The sequence below is a fragment of the Gouania willdenowi genome, chromosome 16 (genome assembly GCF_900634775.1).
Source record: "Gouania willdenowi chromosome 16, fGouWil2.1, whole genome shotgun sequence".
NCBI lineage: Eukaryota > Metazoa > Chordata > Actinopteri > Blenniiformes > Gobiesocidae > Gouania > Gouania willdenowi.
Window position 1 is genome coordinate 19,797,396 of NC_041059.1, and position 20,645 is coordinate 19,818,040.

The window sequence follows — 20,645 nt, forward strand, 5'->3', positions numbered from 1 at the left end:
AATAATAAAAATAAAAAGCTTCTACTGGGACCTTCCAGCTAATATTCAAGCTCGCGCTTTTGTTGTTTTTTTCCAAATTAAAAGTCGTGGTGACATCGTTCGAGATTCAAAGTGTTTATTGTCATCTGCACAGTAAAGAAATAAATTTCCCTGTACAATGAAGTTCTTACTTTATTTCTAATTTCTGTATAATGAAATTATTACTTTCATCATGACAGTAACACTAAATTTTACTGCAAAAAATTAAAGCCATAAGTGCAAGATTTTTTTAATTAACTGTTTATTAATTCAACTACATTATTATTATTATTATTATTATTATTATTTTTTTTTTTTTTTTATTTTTTTATTTTTTTTTTTTTATTGCAATTAAGGGTAACGCTCAAAGAAAGACATATTCTGGATATTTTAAAGCAGTTTGACAAACAAACAAAAACCCACGCAAGTTGAATAATTTCCTCTAAAGACTTTTTTCTTTGTTTTATTGTGAAACTGAAATGGCAAACCTTTTGTAAATTAAAGTATGATTAAAGAGAATCCAATATTACTGTAAGTTTATGAATATGGCATGGCCTCTCTTTAAACTTGATCTTATTGTCAGTATTAAATCGTTTCCGGTGTCTGTGTGACTGTGTAACTTGATGCAGCTTCGCAGTGGCTTGTTGAGGGGGAGGATGAAATTAGACTTTGCGCATGCGCACAAAGGAGTAAGCGGATGCGGCAGCAGACCGCTATCAGTTTCGTCAAGTTTGCAGAACGCAAACCGCAATACGACCGGAAACATTACCACTTCTCTTTTTGTATCCTTAAACTAAGATAATATAGCCTTATTAGTACCACGAAGGGGAAATTTGCAGTGTTTGCTGCAGATGAAAAGTGTAGCATAATTAGGAAAAAATAAAAAAGGAAGATATATATATATATATATATATATATATATATATATATATATATATATACGCATGGGCCTAGGGAAAGAGTGAAGACAATAGTGCAAAAATAATATTGTACAATAAAAACAGAAAATATAAACAGAATATATACGTATACAAACTAAAATTGCTGACTGTCTGTGTGTGAGTCTGACAGCTGTAGAATATAAATATATTATATAGGAAAATATTAACATAGGAAACAATTAGGTTTTGAGATTTAAAATCACATTTTTATTTGAAGCCTTAAAATGCGTGGAGAACATTAAAAAAAAAAAAATAGGATAAAATTTGTTATATTGCCACAACATTTTTAAAAGTTAGATTTTGGAAGGGTAAAATCAAAATGGTGCAGCCCAGTAAGAGCTTTATTTTGAAAGAAAGGGCGGAAGCTTTCGTATCCACCTCCGTATGACTTGACTGGTGGTGTCCGTCCCGCCTCCACCGGCTTCACTTTCCTTCATCACCGTTTGTTCTTTATCTTCATCTCCCGTTGCCTCGGCTGTGGTTGCTGTAAACGGAAGTTGCTGTAAACGGAGGTTGCTGCTAAGTCGCGGTGGCTCTGGGTGTTTAATGCGTCGTGGGGGAGGAAATATGGAGATGTCCTCAGTGGACTGACTTCACTGATGATCGTGATCTTCCATCCCGGGCCTTTGATCCTCACACCATCATCACCATCATCATCATCATGGTCCGGTGACCTGCACTTAGTGATTCCCTCTGATCACCGTCAACATAAAGGATGAAGATCTGGAGCACAGAGCATGTGTTCAGGTTGGTCACTTTGGGATGAGAGCTGAAGTAGCGCTGCACGATATGGCTGATTATAACCAATATCGCGATATTTCAGGGGTCACCAATCTTTTCTCAAACTGTGAGCTACTTCTTGGTACGGTATAGTCTAAAGAGCTACCAGTTAGGAAAGGACTTCTTTAATAATACTTTTTCACACGTTTCACTTTAATTAGAGGGCGTTATAATAATGAAGGATAGCAGTAGCTCTTTAAAAGGTAGGAAATGTTGACGTTTCAACATGAAACACTTTATTCTTTATATTTATAATTGTTTGATTTTCTTTCAATTTGATAGAAAATCCAAATATATTTCCCTCTACAGTATATATCATATTATGATCTCCAACACTTATAAAACATTTGTCACATTGTTTCAGTGAACATTGAGAGGGTTCATTTAATACTAAAACGACATCATCTGTCATAGACTATTTAGCGAGTGTCTATTTGTACGATTGCCGTACGGACAACCCCCGGTGCTATTGGTACGGTTACCGAAGTACACATACGTAGTGTGTCGTAGGTTATATTCTAATATCGCAACAATTTTTAGGGTTAGGGTTAGTCTTAGTCACGTGACCTAAACTGGCCAATGAGGGGCGCTGCGTACGGATAGAATGTCGGTATATTGATACAGCAACAGTACGGATAGCCACTGCCCACTCTTTACAGTATCTTTGTGAGTTTGAATCCTGGAAAGTAAATCAGATTTTAGATGGAGATCATTGGTGACTAGAGCTCCTGAGGGCCCCTCACATGGTCCATTCGGGCTACCTGGGGCCCACGGGCACCGTGTTGGTGACTCCTGGTTTAGGCTATATTGCTATGCACTAGGGCCAGACGATATGAACTGAAATTCATATCTTGATATTTTTTCTTAAAATGGCGATATACGATATGAAACGATATACGATACAAAACTCAATAAAGTCTGATGTTTACTAACAAACGGTTGCACAATTTTTTTTCAACTTTTTTTGTCCTTTAAGGGACAGCATGTGTGAGTGAGTTCTGTAGTGTAACTGTGTTTATCAAAATGTACAATCATTTTTGAAATAAAACAACACCAATTGATTTAATTCAGTATAGCTACATTTATGAACTCTAAAGCAGTGCCATGTGGGTAACAACATAATAGGTAGAAACCCCAACGTGAACCAAAGACCTGACGTCAGCAGTTTATGAAGAGACCATGAAACGGAAATAAAACAATAATAACATACTCAGTAATGGTTGGGTATAGAAATGTAACAAATGACTTTACTTCTTTTAAAACCTACTTAAGTACAAGTAAAATGACTGATTTTGGAATATACTCAAAAAATATACAAGTATCCATAAAAACAACTAAATTACAGTAACGTGAATCAGTTACTTTCCCCTCTGGTTATGGGCAACATTGTAATTTTCAAAATCGCCAAAACAGAAATCACTATAGTATATCTTGACTCTGGATATATTGCCCTGGTCTACTATGCACCATATACTGTATGATATCTCAAGATTTTAATTTCTCATGTCAATCACTGTATAAATGTTTAAGTCAACCCTTTAATGTGTAAAATGACACCAGTATGGAGCACCGCTCTCCTCACTCTCACTCAGATTTGTCCCTGACTTCTGACTTCTGGTTTGCCAACAGTTACCCATGGGAGACAGTGATCAAGGCTGCCATGAGGAAATACCCCAACCCCATGAACCCCAACGTGGTCGGGGTGGACGTGCTGGACCGGAGTCTGGATGCAGAAGGACGCCTTCACAGCCACAGACTGCTGAGCACAGAGTGGGGTTTGCCGTCCATCGTACGAGCGGTCAGTCACAAAAATAAAGACAAGTCAAGTGTTGTGAACTGGGATAAAAATGCCTGTTGAACATTGGGATGATCTCAACCATAAAGTGAACCATAAAAAACGGAACGATTCGTTTACCACAATGTTGTCATACGTGTTTTATGAGATATCGTTTATTCGTCCCACAAAGGGGACATTTTCATTTCAGTTTTATCCCATCCAAGAAACATGAAAAGACAATCACATATAACATGGGAGGACAGGAGCGGGAGAACTGTGGGTCGCCACAAGGGCGGCGCCTCGTATCCTTTGATGAAAAATGGAAAAAAACAGGAGGAAAGGAGAGGGGGAAAAAAGGCAGATCCTAAACTATGTTCAATTAGGGGAGCACAGTGTAGAACTAGGAAAAAACTCCATGAAAAACAATTACAACAAAACTTGACACTTGACGTATGGTCGGGGAGGGGGAGGGGAATGTTTATGTTTAAATGTTTATAATTCCAGCAAGTTCATTTTGTCTTTTTTTTTTAAATAGTATTTTAAGGTTTAATTTATTCAGACAACTTTTTTAAGGAAATTTACTTTGATCTCTTGACATGTATCCCTGCTTTGATTTATCCCTGCGAGTTCTTTCATACAGGGTTCTCACGGATCCTTCAAATTTAAAAACAAAAGTCTTAAAAGGCATTAAATTCATGAATCTAAAAATAAGACCTTAGGTGTCATAAATTTGAACACATAAGTACAATTTTATGATTATTAACATTCGTTTAAAAAAAAAAAAAAAAAAGTATAATATACCATAACATCGCGCATCACGACAGCGGAACCAACTACTAAACAGTGACTGTGGTTGCATCGGGACTCTGTACAGATGTGCGTCATGCTTGTATCAACTTTCAAAAACATGAGGAAATGCAAATTTAACAAAAATTGCCTGTCCAACAAAGATTTTTCTTAATTTTAATTTTATATTTTTTTGTTGTGGTTTTTTTTTTTAAAGATTTCTGCCTATATTTGTCGTTATCTTGTGTGTTTGTGGAGTGATTTTGATTATTTTAGTCTGTTTTATTTTGTGTATTTACGTTTGGGGGTCACCAGTGGCACGTCTGCACTCGACACTGGAAAAAATGTACCCTAACCCTATGTTGTTGATGTGGTGTTATTTTTAGGCAGTGGCTATCCGTATCAATATACCGACATTCTACGCAGTGTTCCTCATTGGCCAGTTTAGGTCATGTGACTAAGACTAAACCTAACCGTAAACCTAAAAATTGTTGCGATATAGAGTTGTACCCTAAACCTAACCCAATACCAATAGAACCGGGGGTTGTCTGTACGGCAACCCTACAAATGGGAATTTGGTCTTAAATTTAATTTCCAATGGCAATAACAAATCTTAAAGTATTGAATCTAATTTGATTAAAGCTGTAGGAACCTTGTTCATAAGACCAGCTTTCCTTATACAATAACTCGTAGGGGATACATCAAAGCAATCAGTGGAACTATCAGTCTCTGAGGAAGACTGATAGTTGGTAGTCGAAAAATGTCAGAAGATCAAAATATATTTTAATGTAAAAGAAACTTTGTAAAATGTAAATGCAACTTTAACATATTATGTTTTCTCATGCCTGTAGATACTGGGAACCAACCACACACAGACCTACGTGAAAGAACACTCCATAGTGGACCCTGAGGAGAAAAAGATGGAGTTGTGCTCCACAAATGTAGGTTTATTCAGTCCTTTCTGTCTAGTGACGTAATCTAGAAAACAAATGTCTCACTGTCACTTTGAAGCTAAACTCTAAAATGATACATTTCCCCAGATTACCCTGACTAACCTGATATCAGTGGACGAGAGGCTCCTCTACACACCTCATCCAGACAACCCCAATGTGTGCGTACCGTTACTATCACAGTGGCTTTGTTTCTGCAAAGTGCTTTTCAGGAACGTCACAAACGCTGACAAAAATCGAAGTAAACAGAAAGTGATTTTGTGGCCCTGTTGTTCTGCAGCACTGTTCTGACACAGGAAGCCATCATCACCGTGAAGGGAGTCAGTCTAAGCAGCTACCTGGAGGGAATGATGGCCAGGAGGATGTCGGCTAATGCCAGGAAGGTAAAACACACAAACACACACACACACACTCGCCCTCATTCATCAACCGTTCGTACGCTCACGTGCGTTTGACCATATTCAAGCAAGCTTCGGTATTTAGCAAAATAATATACAATATCAAAATAATAGTGCTTCAAGATGACTATTGTTGTAATTTGCATGATATAAATAAAGTTCAATTGCATTGAAAAAAATCATCAATTCCGTACGCTACGCTACAATCAAATCTCTCATCAGGTCTGAGACTAAATAAATAAAGTATTAGACAAGATTCAGCTGTCATTTAAGCATAAGCAGACACATATTCAGAACAGATCCCCAAAAAAGGACTCTTAAAACCAATTAAACAAAATAAAATGATTATTTTTAAAAAGCCCACGTTATGACTGATACCACTTTTTTGGTTTTTTGTTTACGGAATACCGTATAACCGGGAGCGCATAGGATCAACGAGTGCGCACACACAAAGGATGCGCTGCTATGCTGTATCATGGAGAATGATGTGCTGTACGGAGGAAATAGGAACTCATTCATGCTTTTATATGTAAATAGTTCCTTAAACTTTCACAAATGTGCTGCAGTAATCGGTAATGTGATGAGAAGTATAGGTGAAACTGGCTGAGGGCATAATAAACACAGACTAGGGTTAATTTCTTTTTAATGTGATATTTATTGCCTAAAGCGTGCGGACTGAGGCTGGTATAAACATCATCACCGTGTGTGTCTCCAGGGTCTCTGCTGTGAAGTTGCTCACAGCGCACACAGGGGGGCAGACGTCACCTGCTCAGTAGCTGAGCCTCTTCCACTTCTTGAAATCCAGTTTTCACACTTTCAAAAAGCACCACCTCAGATGTGAGAGTGTCGATTTTCATCTTGGAAAAGCTTCTTTTCTTGTTGAAAGTGTCTATTTGTACAACCCCGATGCTATTGGTACGGTTACCGAAGTACACGTATGTAGCGTTTTAGGGTTAGGATTAGGTTTTAGGGTAAGGTTTAGTGTTAGTCACGGGACCTAAACTGACCATTGACTGACCTATCACATGACCTAAAGTGACCAAATAGGTGCGCTGCGTATAGATAGAATGTCGGTATATTGATACGACAACTGTACGGATAGCCACTGCTCTTCTTGTTTGATCTCAGTGGGCGGGGCCTCCGAAGGGCGTAACAAGTTAATGACGCTCGAATTCAGCCTCTGGATTTACCAACACCCAATCATTTGTACGCTGGGATTGGTCAGATACGAATGTTTGATGGATCACACGTTGGTCCTGTCTTACGACCACATGTGCACTCAAATTTGCACGAGTTTTTATGCAAAGGTTGATAAATGAGGGCCAATGTGTGCGTTTTTCTTTTTGCATGTGCGCATGGAAAAGTTAGCGGTTGCTGATGTTTCCTCTGCATGTTCCTCTGGTTGCTTTCCAGTCTGAATGTGTGTGTGTGTGTGTGTTTTTCTGTGTGGCTCTGTAGGGCTGGGATGCTATTGAGTGGATTATTCAAAACTCTGAACCAGAGAACATACCTCTATGTGACATTTACTAACTCCTGGTAACGCCTCTCTGGTTTCCTCTCAATCTTACGTCAGTAACAATGAAATCAAGTCTCTTCTTTCTGTTTGTCACACGAGTTTATTCATTTGTTTGTATGTACAGAACAGAACAGAACATCAAGTCTGCTTTCTTTGGCTTCACCTCATAAATCGCAGAGGATGATCAGCAGCTCCAGCAGCAGTAATCCCACAATGCACTGCTGATCTATGCAGGGAAAGCACTGGAGGAATTCAAAGACACGAAGGGAACAAGTTACGAACTGTGGCAGAGCAAAGTAACAGGCCATTCAGTGCATGAGAAGAATGTAAAGCAGGTAACATTGGTTTGAAGGCTCTTTTGGACTCTACATTAAACCTTGAGGTGAATACAGCAAGTATAAGATAGGGGAGCAGATATATACCGTACTATGCAGCTGAAGCTATTTTTAAATGTCGGTTGTTTAATAGATTGAAGAGCAACATCACTGGTGCTGATGTGTGCATGACAGTATTAACAAATTAAAAGCATTGTTTGTATAAAAAAAGTTACTTATTCATTCCGATATTGATTTGTAAAATCGAACTTGAATTGTCATTTTTCACTTTAAAAGTACAATTTGTATTTAATGATTTTGAGGTTATTTTTGGGGTCTTTTCATTTATTTTTTTATTAAGTTGTGTAATATTCTTATGTTGTTGTTGTTGTTTTTTTAATTCTGTGTTTATTTAAAAAGGCAAATTTCCATGACAAACATTATTCACAATAATAGTCACTCCAAAACAAATAAAACAATGGATATACTTTAATTCAGGCGATTCTGACCATACTGTCTTTCCGTGTGTTTTTATTTAATTATTTTACATATCTTACAATAATACAGAACATAACTGGGAGGGGGGAGGCGCACCCACTTTTACCAATATTATTATGTTTAAGGTTAAAATATGTGTAACCCATTGGTAAATAATAATAAATGTTTCTTTTACTCATACCTGCTTTTGCAAACTATTGCTCATGAGTAATATCACTTATTTAACTTTTTTTTTTTTTTTTTATATTCCCACTACAAAATCAATAAAAACTTCGATATCGATATCAGCCAATACTCGAGGCTGGAATATTGGTATCGTATCGAACGTGAAAAGTTAGATTAAAGTCTTTTGTAGTGCAGATTTGCCTTCACACAGCAGGTGGAAACGTTTGATTAAACTGACACGTCAATATATTGATTGTTGCTTAAGCACTGTATCTTTTTTTTTAATACATGTCATACCTCCAAATGCTGAACTTATCCACTGTCTATTTACACCTCCTGTCTTACCACGGCGGTGCTAAACGTGATGTATAATGTTATATAAGGTCGATTTTTACATACTGTTTGTATAGATTTATCATTTGTTTAATTATTGTATCATAAAAGGTAACTGTGTGTTCTTTTTTTAAAAGCTTTGTTTACATCTTGTCCTGCTGCCATTAAAAACAATAAAACAAAACAGAGTGGAAAAAGTGTCGGTGCTTCATTTTGCACTGAATGACTCTTCACTAGTGCTTAAACTAAACTGTAGCAGCAGTGAGAACTTTACTACAGAATGAGGACGTAATGTTATCTACTGAACGTAACACTGCAGTTCACAGTATTTCCACTAGATGTCATTGTAACCACTTCTTGCCTTTGAACTAAAATTGCTGCTATAATAACTTAAACTCACAGAGCCTTCCATTACTCACATGAATACGTTTAAAGATAAGACAATAGGAAAAGGTGTCAAACATGTGGTCTGGGGCTAAAACAGAAGAATAAGGGCCAGCAAGATGACTGCAAAGTGATGAAAAGACGCAAATCATTAAATACAACTATTTGGAAATACATGATTAAGTTTAAGCAACACAAATATTCAGGATAACACTTTTTAACACAGTTAAAAAAAAACAAGATGTGGGACAATTTAAAACACTGGGCTCACAATAATGTGCAAAGATAATTTTTGAAAAGGGAAAAAAAAAATATATATATATATATATATATATATATATATATATATGAAAAATAACCATGTTTTATTTCAGTGTTTCTCAGATGGGGGGTACTTGACAAAGAAAGAGGAAAATTAACTAAAGCATTAACATATGGGGTTTTATGTTTATATTATTTAAAAATGATAATCATACTAAATATTACCATCGACTCTCAAAAACAAACAAAATAAGAGAAAAAAGTACGGAATAATGAAAACAACAGACAAACAATGAAACGACACCAAAAACATGCACTAAGAGAGAAAAATACTATTATCAGCAACACGCAACACAACAACAAAGACACAATACATGAGGGGAAAATACTCAAGATGACTACAAAATACACACAAATAATAGAGAAACATACAAAATGACAAACGACACCAAAAACACACACAGAGAGAATAATTTAAATAATACTAACAACGCACCAAATAAAGGAAACATATACTGAATAATGAAACGAATTTACACAAAAATACAAAATGATGATAGAAATTATTAAAATATGAACTGAAAATACAAGAGTCAGTCTTGGTCCCATATTAGGAGGGAGATGATAAAAACTATAGAAATAATATTATTCAGGAGGCACTAAATACTGTTTTATTCCACTTATTTACAAAATGAGATTCTTTAAAACGTGCGTTTTCACAGAATTCAGAGCAAAATGTGGTAGTCGGACAAAGAGGTTACTTGGATTCAGAAGTAAGATTTATTTGACTAACTACTTTGAGTGTAAGCTTTTTACCCAAGTGTATATAAAATAACATAAATAAGATCTTTTTTTTTTTGCCTATATTTAAAGTACAAAAAAAAATCCCATCAATTATAAAGAAGGAATAAAAGAAGTGTAAACCCCTTGACTTCACTTGTTTTTGTTTGTTTAAACCATTGAGTACAACCCCCCCCCCAGAAACATCAAAAAAAAAAAAAAAAGACACAGAGTTGAAGGTGCTTTATTTTATTTCACAGAACATAAAGAAAGTGCCTTGCATACAAGCAAATCCTATACATTTACGTCAAACTGTTCCATTAAAACAATTTTCTACTGCATCAACAATCCCAGCCTGCAAGTTAACCCCTCTGCGAAACAATAAATAAGTAAACACAAGCAATTCGGAGTGACTAAAAAAAAAAACACGTCGGCAGTTATGAAAACGAGGACTCCAACTAATCCCAACCTCGCTCAGTTTGAGCCGTTTCATGGTGACGACGCTTAAGAACAGCATGAAGAATAGAAACCAGAGTGGAACAAAAGGCAGAAGTCGTACCTGAACGGTTTCAAGTTTTATGTTAAAAGGCACACACACTGTTGTAATACAGACAACCTTTGGGTAACGCAGCTGCAAAAAACTAACACACAATAAAAATGTCATTTCAAATCCTTATAAAAGTGAAAAACACAGTAAAAAACAAAACAAAAAAAAAACCCAAAAACGTTACTGTAGCATGTCAGTACATTAGATAAAGCAGGTTTCATTCATAATCATTGCTTACATTCATCGTCTCTTCAGTACTGCAGCAAATCATTATGTATTGTTCTCCATTCATGTGCCAAATGGAATAATACTGTTGATTGCATCCGGGCATTAAACACAGTGCGAGTCCCTAAATGAGCTGGCCTTGGGATATAAAAAAAAAAAAAAAAAAAATCACTACCTTTCAAATACTGGAAAAAATACATTTAATCAAAAAAGAAACGACAGGAAATCCCAAGGATTCGAACACGACTCGAGACAAAAGTCATCAATAACAATGCTTTCAAATTCTGACTCAAAAATCCGCCTCAAACTAAGACTCGTTCCCTTTGCCCCGCCGTCATCCACAACTTTATCACCTTTTCCTTCACATTCGCTCACTTTCAAAAACAAATCCTCCCTCCAAATTGCATAATTGTCCCGTCTCTTAATCCTACTCCAGTCACGCTGCTTGTGAAGATAGCAAACATTATAATACACGTGTATGTACAGCAGCCATATGTACAGTTAGTATCTGAGCAGGGCTCAGAAATTAAAAAGGCCAATGAAGTCTTGAGGCGAGAGTGACGAGGTGCAGCTTTCTGGGTTGTTGGCCGTGCACGGATGGCTTGTGTCCTAAAGAAAAAAACACAACAACAACCAGTTTAAATTTCATTATTATTCTATTAAGGTTAAAATGCAAGTCCCGTACCTTCCAGAATAGGATGTGACAGTGTGAGCAGAAGTGCAGAGTGTCGCTGTATTGCTCTCGCAGCGGATAGCAGCGACTCAGCTTGAAGTACATCTTTTTCCACTCCAGGTGACCTTTATCAGACACCATTATACGTTTACGAATCTAAAGGACACAAAAAAAAAAAAAAAAAAATTTAAAAAATCGTATAATAATTTAGAGTCCAACTCAAGGCCTGTGAAAATTAAAATAAAGCAGTTTTTCAGTTCTGTTTATCCCGTCTGGACCCAGAAAATGCCTTGAATTATATTCTTAATTTTTTAACTTTAAAATGAAAATCATATAACCACTATTTTGTTTTTTAACCGTAAATTCCAATGACCAAAAATAAATGTGTCATAGCAACCAATCCGGCCCATGACTTGATTTTGCACCTTGTAAAAATACAAAATATTAAATTCATTACATCACTGAAATGGCTCCTTATTTCTTTTACACTAATGCATGGATTATTCTAGTCCTGTCTAATTAAGTCAAACTGAGATAAATGTGACAACAATGAGCTTCACATCTTTATCAGACTTTTCAGGTTCTTTTACCACACACTTACGTCTCATACAACAGAAACTAGACTTAATATAGACGTTTCCCCCTCACACTGCCTTTCAAATGTTGAAAAGTATGTTCTTCATTAGCATTTAGTTAACGCACTCATTCATTTAATCATTAAGTAATCTGCTTCGTGTTTACATTGAAAGAGTCATTCCGAATTGAGGTTTACATGGAAACACGTTTATTCGCCTTTATTCAATTCTGTTTTAGGTGTGTGGGTTGGGGAGGGTTCTGATTGGACAGGGGGCGAACGTGACTTATCACATCTATCGGGAAAAAAAAAACACAATTTATTTTTGGCTACAATATAGAAGACCATATAATAACTTTTATTTTGATTGTAGTTTTGAAGCAGCAGTTTAATTTGGAATGGCCATTTTCATTTGGAATTAGGTGTTTACGAGGTGATTTTTTATCTTTTTAAAGAGGATTTCACTTTTAGTCTGAGCTAAAGGAGAATTAAAGCTCTCATGTAGCCACTAGGCTTCATCACACGTTCCAGTCTACTTTATCACAGATGCATGAGTGCGAGGGCATAGTTTCAACATGCCTGTCTGTCTGTGAAGTGGTGCTGGCAGAGCTTTTTCCACAGCAGCCGGTCCTCGGTCAGCGTCCCCAGCTGAGGACACACTTGTCCCAGGCTGACCAGGTCCCTGCCGTCAGACACACGCTGCATGATGTTCAGCTGCAGGCTGGCGGGCAGGTCAGTGAGGGTCATGCCTGTGCACGTCGGCTGAAGGAGAGAACGCTCACTTTTAATTTTAATACAGTAAAATATCACTGTGCACGTGTTGGTGATGAAAGCTCACTCTGTTGATCTGGATGTTGTCCAGCTGTTGGTGCCACTGCAGGATGTTTTCCATGCGATGCACCCAGATGTTGATGTTCCCCACCAGGACGGACTTGCCCATGCCCTGAACTAGACAGCACAGTGAGACGTAGAGAGTCTGCAGCAGCTCTTTGATGGGACGCACATTCTGCTGGTCGTCCAGTACTGCAGAATAAGTTTGAAAACAACTGTTTAGTGGACATGTGCAAAAGCTGGACAGACAGCTACCAAGACAATCAAATAATTCCTGGAATTATCATTATTATCAGTGAAAAATCCACCCATAGGAACAAAGGGATGTGAAGCTGCAGTTATCTGGGTCTGCTAAGTTTATAATCTTGGGTTTCATAACAGTAGTGAGTCCTTGTTTAACAGAGGGAACGCTTGGTTTACACTGTGACTTGTTGAGGAGTCTGGTGATCGTCAGTGTTGTTCACTTTGCTAGGAAAGCATTACATTTTCTCCTTTATTTTCCTTCACCCAGCAGTAGCAACAACGGCACGGCTTCAACTTTGACATACTTTATTATTTGTCTGGATTTATTTCAAATAGAGCAGTTTGAGCTTGATTGGTTGGGGTCAATTACATCTTCAATTACAACTCAATTGTGATTACAGTGATCGGCATTTTTTTTCCCAATTACAATTCTTATTTTTTTTACCCTAAAAGTACGATCTCAATGACTACAGTTCAAATTCAATTAATCACAATCCCCGAGCCTGAAATAAATAACCTCATAAAACTTAACCTTCCTCTTGTGTTAGCATCGCTTATGATAACGGGTCGGTTGTCTCCCATGTCTTAAATCAACTGTAAAATACACAAAAACTATCCTCAAAAGAACTGACAGGTAGTGGGACATGTTGATATGAAACATATTTTAATAATTGTTACCTATGTATGTGTAAGCCATAGAACTACGCGTTTAATTGAATTGTAATTGACACTTTTTATAGAATTTTCATGTCAATTACAATTCAATTGTGATTACAACAGCAACATATTTTTTTCCCCGATTCCAATTATAATTAATAAGTAAATAATGATCAATTACGCTATTACATTTATAATTGACCCCAACCAGAGATTATAGATGACAGCAGGTACACGGGTCACGTGAGTCTCACCTTTCTGTACGACTCGTTCCAGAATGTTCATGTAGTTTTTCTGAGCGACTCCGCTGAGCGATGGGAGCTTAGACTTGGCAATGAGCTCCAGAAGCTAGAGAGAGAGAGAGAGAGAGAGAGAGAGAAAGAGAAAGAAAGAAAGAGAGAGAGAGAGAAAGAAAGAGAGAGAGAGAGAGAGAGAAAGAAAGAAAGGATAGGTTTTATATGGTTATTTATTAAATATTTAGTTATTATGATTAATTGTAATTGAACTTTAGTATTTGAGAACCGAATTGTAAGTTACTTTCAGGGCAAAAATAATCATTTTTATTGCAAGTGGAAAAATGACAGCAACTGTAAAACTGTAACAAAGTTGGATAATTGAAGATGTAAACATAATTGACCCCCACCCTGTTATCTACGATATCTAATCTACTTACAGTAAATACATTCTATACTACATTCCTATCAAGCCACGTGCATCGCAAACTGTGATGGTTTTTGTAATTTGTAAATGCTCCACTCTGAAACCGACTCCAGCACATTCTTGGCTCGGACGTTTCCTGGTCACGGTGTACTCGGGCGAGTTCTGCTGGGAAGGTACTGGACAAGGGCCCGGCATGCTGACAAAAATCATCCTCCACAAACAAGCCTCTAATGTGACTCCATAATCATCCCATCGTATGAAACAGCAGCTGTATGTACGTGCTGGACAGTGTGTGGATCTGGAAAGTTCCTGTCCTTACCCAGTGGGAGTCGGACAATGGTGAATTGCGGCGTGTGTGGCATGCAACAGATGATGTGACGTCATGGAGAAACTTCAAATCCCCCCCTCCACTCAACTCTGACCCCAACGTGTGATCTCTGTTTACAAACTGAACAATAGAGGCTCAGGTATGTGATAGCCTTCATCTAAAGTGTGGACATGGAATGTGGAAAATAAAAGGTGCAGTCTTACAATCCTTCCTCTACGCATCACTCACTCAACCACATCTTTAATCCCTCTTTACGTCTTCCTAACATAATCCCACGCTCTTCTTTTAGCTGCTCATCAAGTGTTCCTGCCTTTGTTCCAGCACTGCAGAACAATTCCTAGTTTTGTTTCTACTTTAATCCCTCGCTGTTCACTAAACTGCATCTCAGATCTTTGGTATGTGGCTCACACTTTTCCACCAACATGCCAGTGGACTTAGAAACACAGAATCATCTTGTTTTTCCTATGAGCGCCAGACTGAAGGAGGTTAATTATTAATACAACTTCCTTCTTCACCCTCCCTCCAAACGCTGTACTTTAGGGCAACGATAGGACAGTAGTTGTTGAGGAATCTGATCGGTGTAACTGAGACGGAGTTAAATGACGCCACAAAAGCCAGAATATAGAGCAGTGACCCAGGACACCGTGTCCAGACAGGATGCTAGTGTTACACCAATGTATTATTCTACTACGCTACAATATTAGCTAGAAGCTGCAACAAAAGGACAAACCAAAGCACTAACATGGAAAGGAAAAAAAACTTAAAAAAAAAAAAAAAAGCCATATTTAAATCAGATTCTGGCACCAATTCAATATTTCACTGCGGTAAACTGTTGTATATAAAAGAAAGCAGCCATAAAACATGATCCACTGCTCTTGTAAAAGTGTTTTGAATTCCTTACAATGCATGGAATGAAGTGGACTGGTGTTTTTACATGAGAAGAAGTTAGAGACATACTGTCAAAGTGTGCCAAAGGATGAGTGTGTGGATCACCTGACAACCACCGTGTCTGGTTTCAAAAACCCCTGTCGAGTGGTTGCACCTCACTGCACACCTGTCAGCCCCCCCTCCCAGTTAACCCACAGACCCAAAGGAACACAAGCACATGTTGCTTTGGACCGTGCTCACATGGGAGCACATGTGGAATGATTTTTAACCGCGGTTTGGTAAATAGCATAATGTGATGAGAGATGAGCAGTGTAACTACATTTCTTATTTTAGTCGATTTAAATATGGTATTATGAATAAAACTACTGTGCTCGAAGGAAAATATTTTTGCTGTCAAAATTAATAAACCGAGCAACGATGTACTCCTTTAGGTCAGTAGGGGGCAGTAAGCAGCATACATATGCTAAATGACATGGTTTTTTTTTTTTTAATTTCCTGATTATTTTGGTCACACATTCCTAAAAATATGTTCAAATAATCATACTAATGAATAAAAAAATGATTAAGGATAAGCATGAGCAGTTATTCCAAAAAAGTATCTGTTTTTTTTTCCGCTGGTCTGGTTTTAAAAAAAACAAAACATATTTTTACATCTTAAACTGTTGAAAACTGTGTGTAGCCATTTTACAGACTGCATCTTTAATTGATGTATAATGTAAACGGTGCGTCATCACTTAGAAAGGTTTTAAAAACACTGCTTTATCAGATTTGATCAGACATTCAGTTATACCTAATAATAATAATAAAAAAAATTATATATTACACTCAAGAATTCAGACTTAATTAGAATATATTCAAAGTTACAGTCACGTTCACATTGCCACACACTCATTGGGAGACTGTGGTCTGTGTAGCATTGATAAGAAGCCAACACACCCTCTTTACACATAACTCTGTGTCTGCCACTAATGATCCAATATCCACAGGGCGAGACAAAGAAAGAAAGGAAGAGATGAGAACTTACTCTGACAACATAATTAAATCTCCTCGTGTCCCTGATGGCGCTGCAGAAATCCAAACGGTTAAAGGCCTCTCCCAGTGTACAATATCCATGGCGCTGGAAACATTTAATAATCAGGGTATTAGATTACAATCTTAGGTAAGAGGAGGGGGCTTTTTCAGCATGTCTACGTTTGTCAAGGTTGGAGAAAAAGGCTGATGCTTGATTACCTCTTTGGTGCTTCCTTTGTGGACGTAAATCCAATTTTCTTTGTAGAAATCTGAGGAAAGCACATTGTTTACGTCAGCGGTTTGCGATGCAAGATGAGAGAAGATACTGTTTCAGATCTGGCAAAGACTTTATGTGAGGTTGAAACTTTAGATAGCTGTGGTACCACTACACTATTTGTTTTCATTTGTCTCAGTGATGTTACATAACATCCCTGTGACTTTCTTTTTGCGAGCCGTACTGAAGTTATCCTCTGTAGAAGGTCAGTGAGAGAGGATTTGCCTTAGTGGTGGTGGTGGTGGTGACTCACATGGAACCTTGGTGTTGTTGTTCATCAGATCTTTCTTCCTTTTCTTGGCAGCCATGTCGTAGCTGAGCGAGAGCAGCAAGTTTTCTTTGTTGAAGCACTCGTCCACGTTACAGAATCTGAAAGGACAACACAAAGATATTATTTTTAAAAGGGTTTAAAGCAGCTTTTGGAGCATTTTTTTTTTTTTGTCAAATGGAAGATTTCCTTAAGCAAAACAAAGGTGTAAAACAGTGTCTGGCCGTGCTGGAATACTTTAGAAGCATCACTCTGGACAGTGCACAGACCCTTAATCCTCTTGCTTGTTGAGAATATATTTATAGCTCAGTGTTGATGGTGGAGAAAAAAACAAACAAAAAAAAAAACATGGCAACCCAAATAACAAAGATTTGAAGGTTTTGTGGTGTGTTGGACACTGTTTACAATGTTTTTTATGGAGTATATCCTCCTGTCCATCTGTTTTAAGAGCATATTTAACACCATACAATGCTCCACTATTCCCCAAAGGGCTCTGACAAATCTTAATTCCATCAAAAACAAACCTCTCCAAAGAACCATTGTTGTTCCTTTCGTTTGCTGTTGTCTTCTTCCAGCCATCTTCTGTTTTAACCCAGCTCTGACCCGGAGACCTCCAGTCCTGTCCGAGAAAAGGCATTTTTCCTTCACTCTGTGACTACACAACCTAAGCTGTGTGCGTGTGTAAATGTGTGTATTCTAGTGCTACGACCGCTGCTTTATGTTTCTTCTCTTGTGTTGTCATTGCGCAGCTCTCAGTCTCTTTATATCCTCCCAGTGCGAACCCGGAAACCGCGTGACCACGCCCACATCGGAAACTTCCTAGCAACACGTGGTTTTGTTTACCAGAAGGTGCCACGCGCTTCTTGCTGGACATACAGACCCACACAACATCACAGACCGTCACTGACGAGGACAGACAGAGACAGAGCGACACCACACATTTCAGAGAGGTTTTCACTCACTAAACACAGATGAAAGGTGTTACGTAACTGTGTTCGACACCAGCACGTGATCACCAGACCAGCTTTATATCGCTAATCAAACAACCTGACAAGTAACTATCACCTGGAATTTTTTAAAATCACATTATAATACAAAATAAGTATAACAAAAGCCAGAAATCTTCAATATAATAATAATAATAATAATAATAATAATAATAATAATAATAATAATAATAATAATAATAACATACAATATGCTAGAACAACACTGAAAAGAATGAGTATAACAGGTGTTATATTATGGAACTGACTAAAGGATGAAATAAAACAAAGCACCAACATAAACCAGTTTAAAAAGCTTTTTAAGACATTACATTAGTAACTATAAGAAAGAAGATCAACAATTTTACCTAGGACAACAATAATATGTAATATGTATATAATGGTATAAATATAAAACATAAGAAAATGATTTTAATTAATTTATATATTGCCACACTAAATTTAATTGATGAAATTTGTGTCATCGATATGAAATAGTATAATGCATATGTATGTATCATGTGGATGTATAAACTGTAAATATAAAACTTGTGCAGAATATATATTGTAAAAATAGTAATATAAGTTTAAAACAAATTACTGTGATATTATCGAGACTAGAGAACCTTGTTTTTGTTGTAATGTAAAATTCAAATTCAAAACATCACTGTAGAGTGCAAGCAGCGGTAGTACTGATGTGTCCTACTCTAGTAGAAGTACTGTTACTTGATTGAAATTGTACTCATTACAAGTAAAATTAAGTCATGCATAAAATACTCAAGTACAAATAAAAAGTAGGTCAAAGTAAAAGTTAGTAGTTTCTTTCAACCCCCCCCTCCCCCCCCCATGTTTATTTTTGGTAATAAATCTTACCACAGTTCCCTTGCATGCAGTAAACATCTCATGTATAAACTTAAAAAGGAAGAGACCTTTTCACAGTTAGAACTTAATTTATTTTCCACAAAGGCATCTGTAAAAAATAAAAGCCATCAATGAATCAAATACAAAAACAAAAATCTCAAGCTCTAAGTATAGCTACATTTATGAACTCTAAAACAGTGCCATGCCAAATGTGCCAAATGTGCCATATAATGTGCCAACATAATAGGTAATTATTAGAAAATACAACCTGGATCCAGGAAAATGGCTGGCAGTTGATCAGAAATGGCACGACTAAGAACAAGTGGATTATGTTAAATGTGCCATTTATGAAAAGACAATGAAACAGAACAAAAAAAATAATTTATTTTGTAATGGTTGGGTGTTGAAATGTAACAAATTACTTTACTGCTTTTAAAACTTACTTCAGTAGAAGTAAAACTCCTGATTTAGAACTATACAGGTGCTGGTCATATAAATAGAATATCATGAAAAAGTTGATTTATTTCAGTAATTCCACTCAAAAAGTGAAACTTGTATATTATATTCATTCATTACACACAGACTGATATATTTCAAATGTTTATTTCTAATAAAGACACCAGGTGTCTTCATTATTGAACCTCTCCACAACATTCAAATTTTCTGAGATACTCAATTTGGGGTTTCCATTAGTTGTAAGTTATAATCATCAACATTAAATGAAAAAAAACACTTGAAATATGTCAGTTTGTGTGAAATGAATGTATACATTATACAAGTTTCACTTTTTGAATGGAGTTACTGAAATAAATCAACTTTTTAATGATATTCTTATTATATGACCAGCACTTGTACACCAAAAAGTTCAAGTACCCATAAATGCAACTCAACTACAGTAATTTGAGTACTTGTAATAAGTTTCTTTCACCTCTGCGTCTAAATCCATTAACGTTGTCCACTACTGGTTGAATTCAGGGATTGACATCTATTTGCTTCTTTATTCCAATAACAATCCAAGGTTATGATAAATATACTGTATATAAAGAAAAATCCACCTAAAAGGTGAACAACACAGGCGACCCAACCAAACACAGCCGGAAACAGTTTTTTATCTTAATCCAAATGAACAACACCTGTGCCATCACCATGGCATCCTAAATTATCTTTTTGCCCAGCCTACACCAGGCTGAGGTAAGCAAGTATAGAAAATAAAATATAAATAATGTTAGGAACAAAAACTAACAAAACAACTTTGAAAAGTTAAATGCTCTATGAAGATAAAATTACCAGTAAAAACATTAAAAAGGTAAATGTAACTTAAGATGCAAATTATTTGTGCAAAAGGGTAAAACTGGCCCCAACACATGCACAATTATTTTTTGGGGATTTTTGGATAGTGGGGATTAAATGGAGTATCAAGAGGAAACAAAACAAAACCTTTCCCCAGAAAGTCTGTTATTAGTTATAAATTAGTCTAATCTCCATTTAGTGTGCCGCACTTTGAACAATCTTGGCCAATAACCCTAGAATACATGTTTTGATCATTGGGTGGAATCAGACTTTGCAGAGAAAACCCACAGTGGCATGAGGAGAACATGCAAACTCAACGAGGACATGTCCACTGACGTATCCTTGAAGTGAGGCCAAAGTGCTAATGAGTGCACACCGTGCTGAGCTGTTGTAGTGCTCACTACTGAGTTTACATGCTCTCTCTGAGG

The 20,645-nt window shown here is 36.8% G+C and overlaps 2 protein-coding genes across 5 annotated transcripts; one reads left to right on the forward strand and one right to left on the reverse strand.

Annotated features, from left to right (window-relative positions):
• Positions 1-1,361: 1,361 nt before the first annotated feature.
• On the forward strand, positions 1,362-8,657 carry prelid3a (PRELI domain containing 3A). Of its 4 annotated transcripts, none has more exons than XM_028470915.1 (7): positions 1,362-1,706; positions 3,369-3,537; positions 5,154-5,243; positions 5,343-5,413; positions 5,533-5,635; positions 7,109-7,218; positions 7,291-8,657. In XM_028470915.1, the coding sequence occupies exons 1-6, from the start codon at positions 1,675-1,677 to the stop codon at positions 7,178-7,180; spliced, it is 537 nt and encodes a 178-aa protein (XP_028326716.1). In that variant the 5' UTR covers positions 1,362-1,674; the 3' UTR covers positions 7,181-7,218; positions 7,291-8,657. The 4 variants fall into 4 exon arrangements, with proteins under 4 accessions (XP_028326716.1, XP_028326715.1, XP_028326717.1 ...); XM_028470914.1 differs by having other exon boundaries at positions 7,109-7,186; XM_028470916.1 differs by lacking the exon at positions 7,109-7,218.
• Positions 8,658-10,129: 1,472 nt separating this feature from the next.
• On the reverse strand, positions 10,130-17,988 carry fbxo32 (F-box protein 32). Its single transcript, XM_028470779.1, has 9 exons — positions 17,605-17,988; positions 17,066-17,181; positions 16,758-16,807; positions 16,552-16,644; positions 13,906-13,999; positions 12,759-12,943; positions 12,500-12,682; positions 11,359-11,502; positions 10,130-11,282 (listed from the first exon to the last, which is right to left on the reverse strand). The coding sequence occupies exons 1-9, from the start codon at positions 17,715-17,717 to the stop codon at positions 11,193-11,195; spliced, it is 1,068 nt and encodes a 355-aa protein (XP_028326580.1). The 5' UTR covers positions 17,718-17,988; the 3' UTR covers positions 10,130-11,192.
• Positions 17,989-20,645: the final 2,657 nt, after the last annotated feature.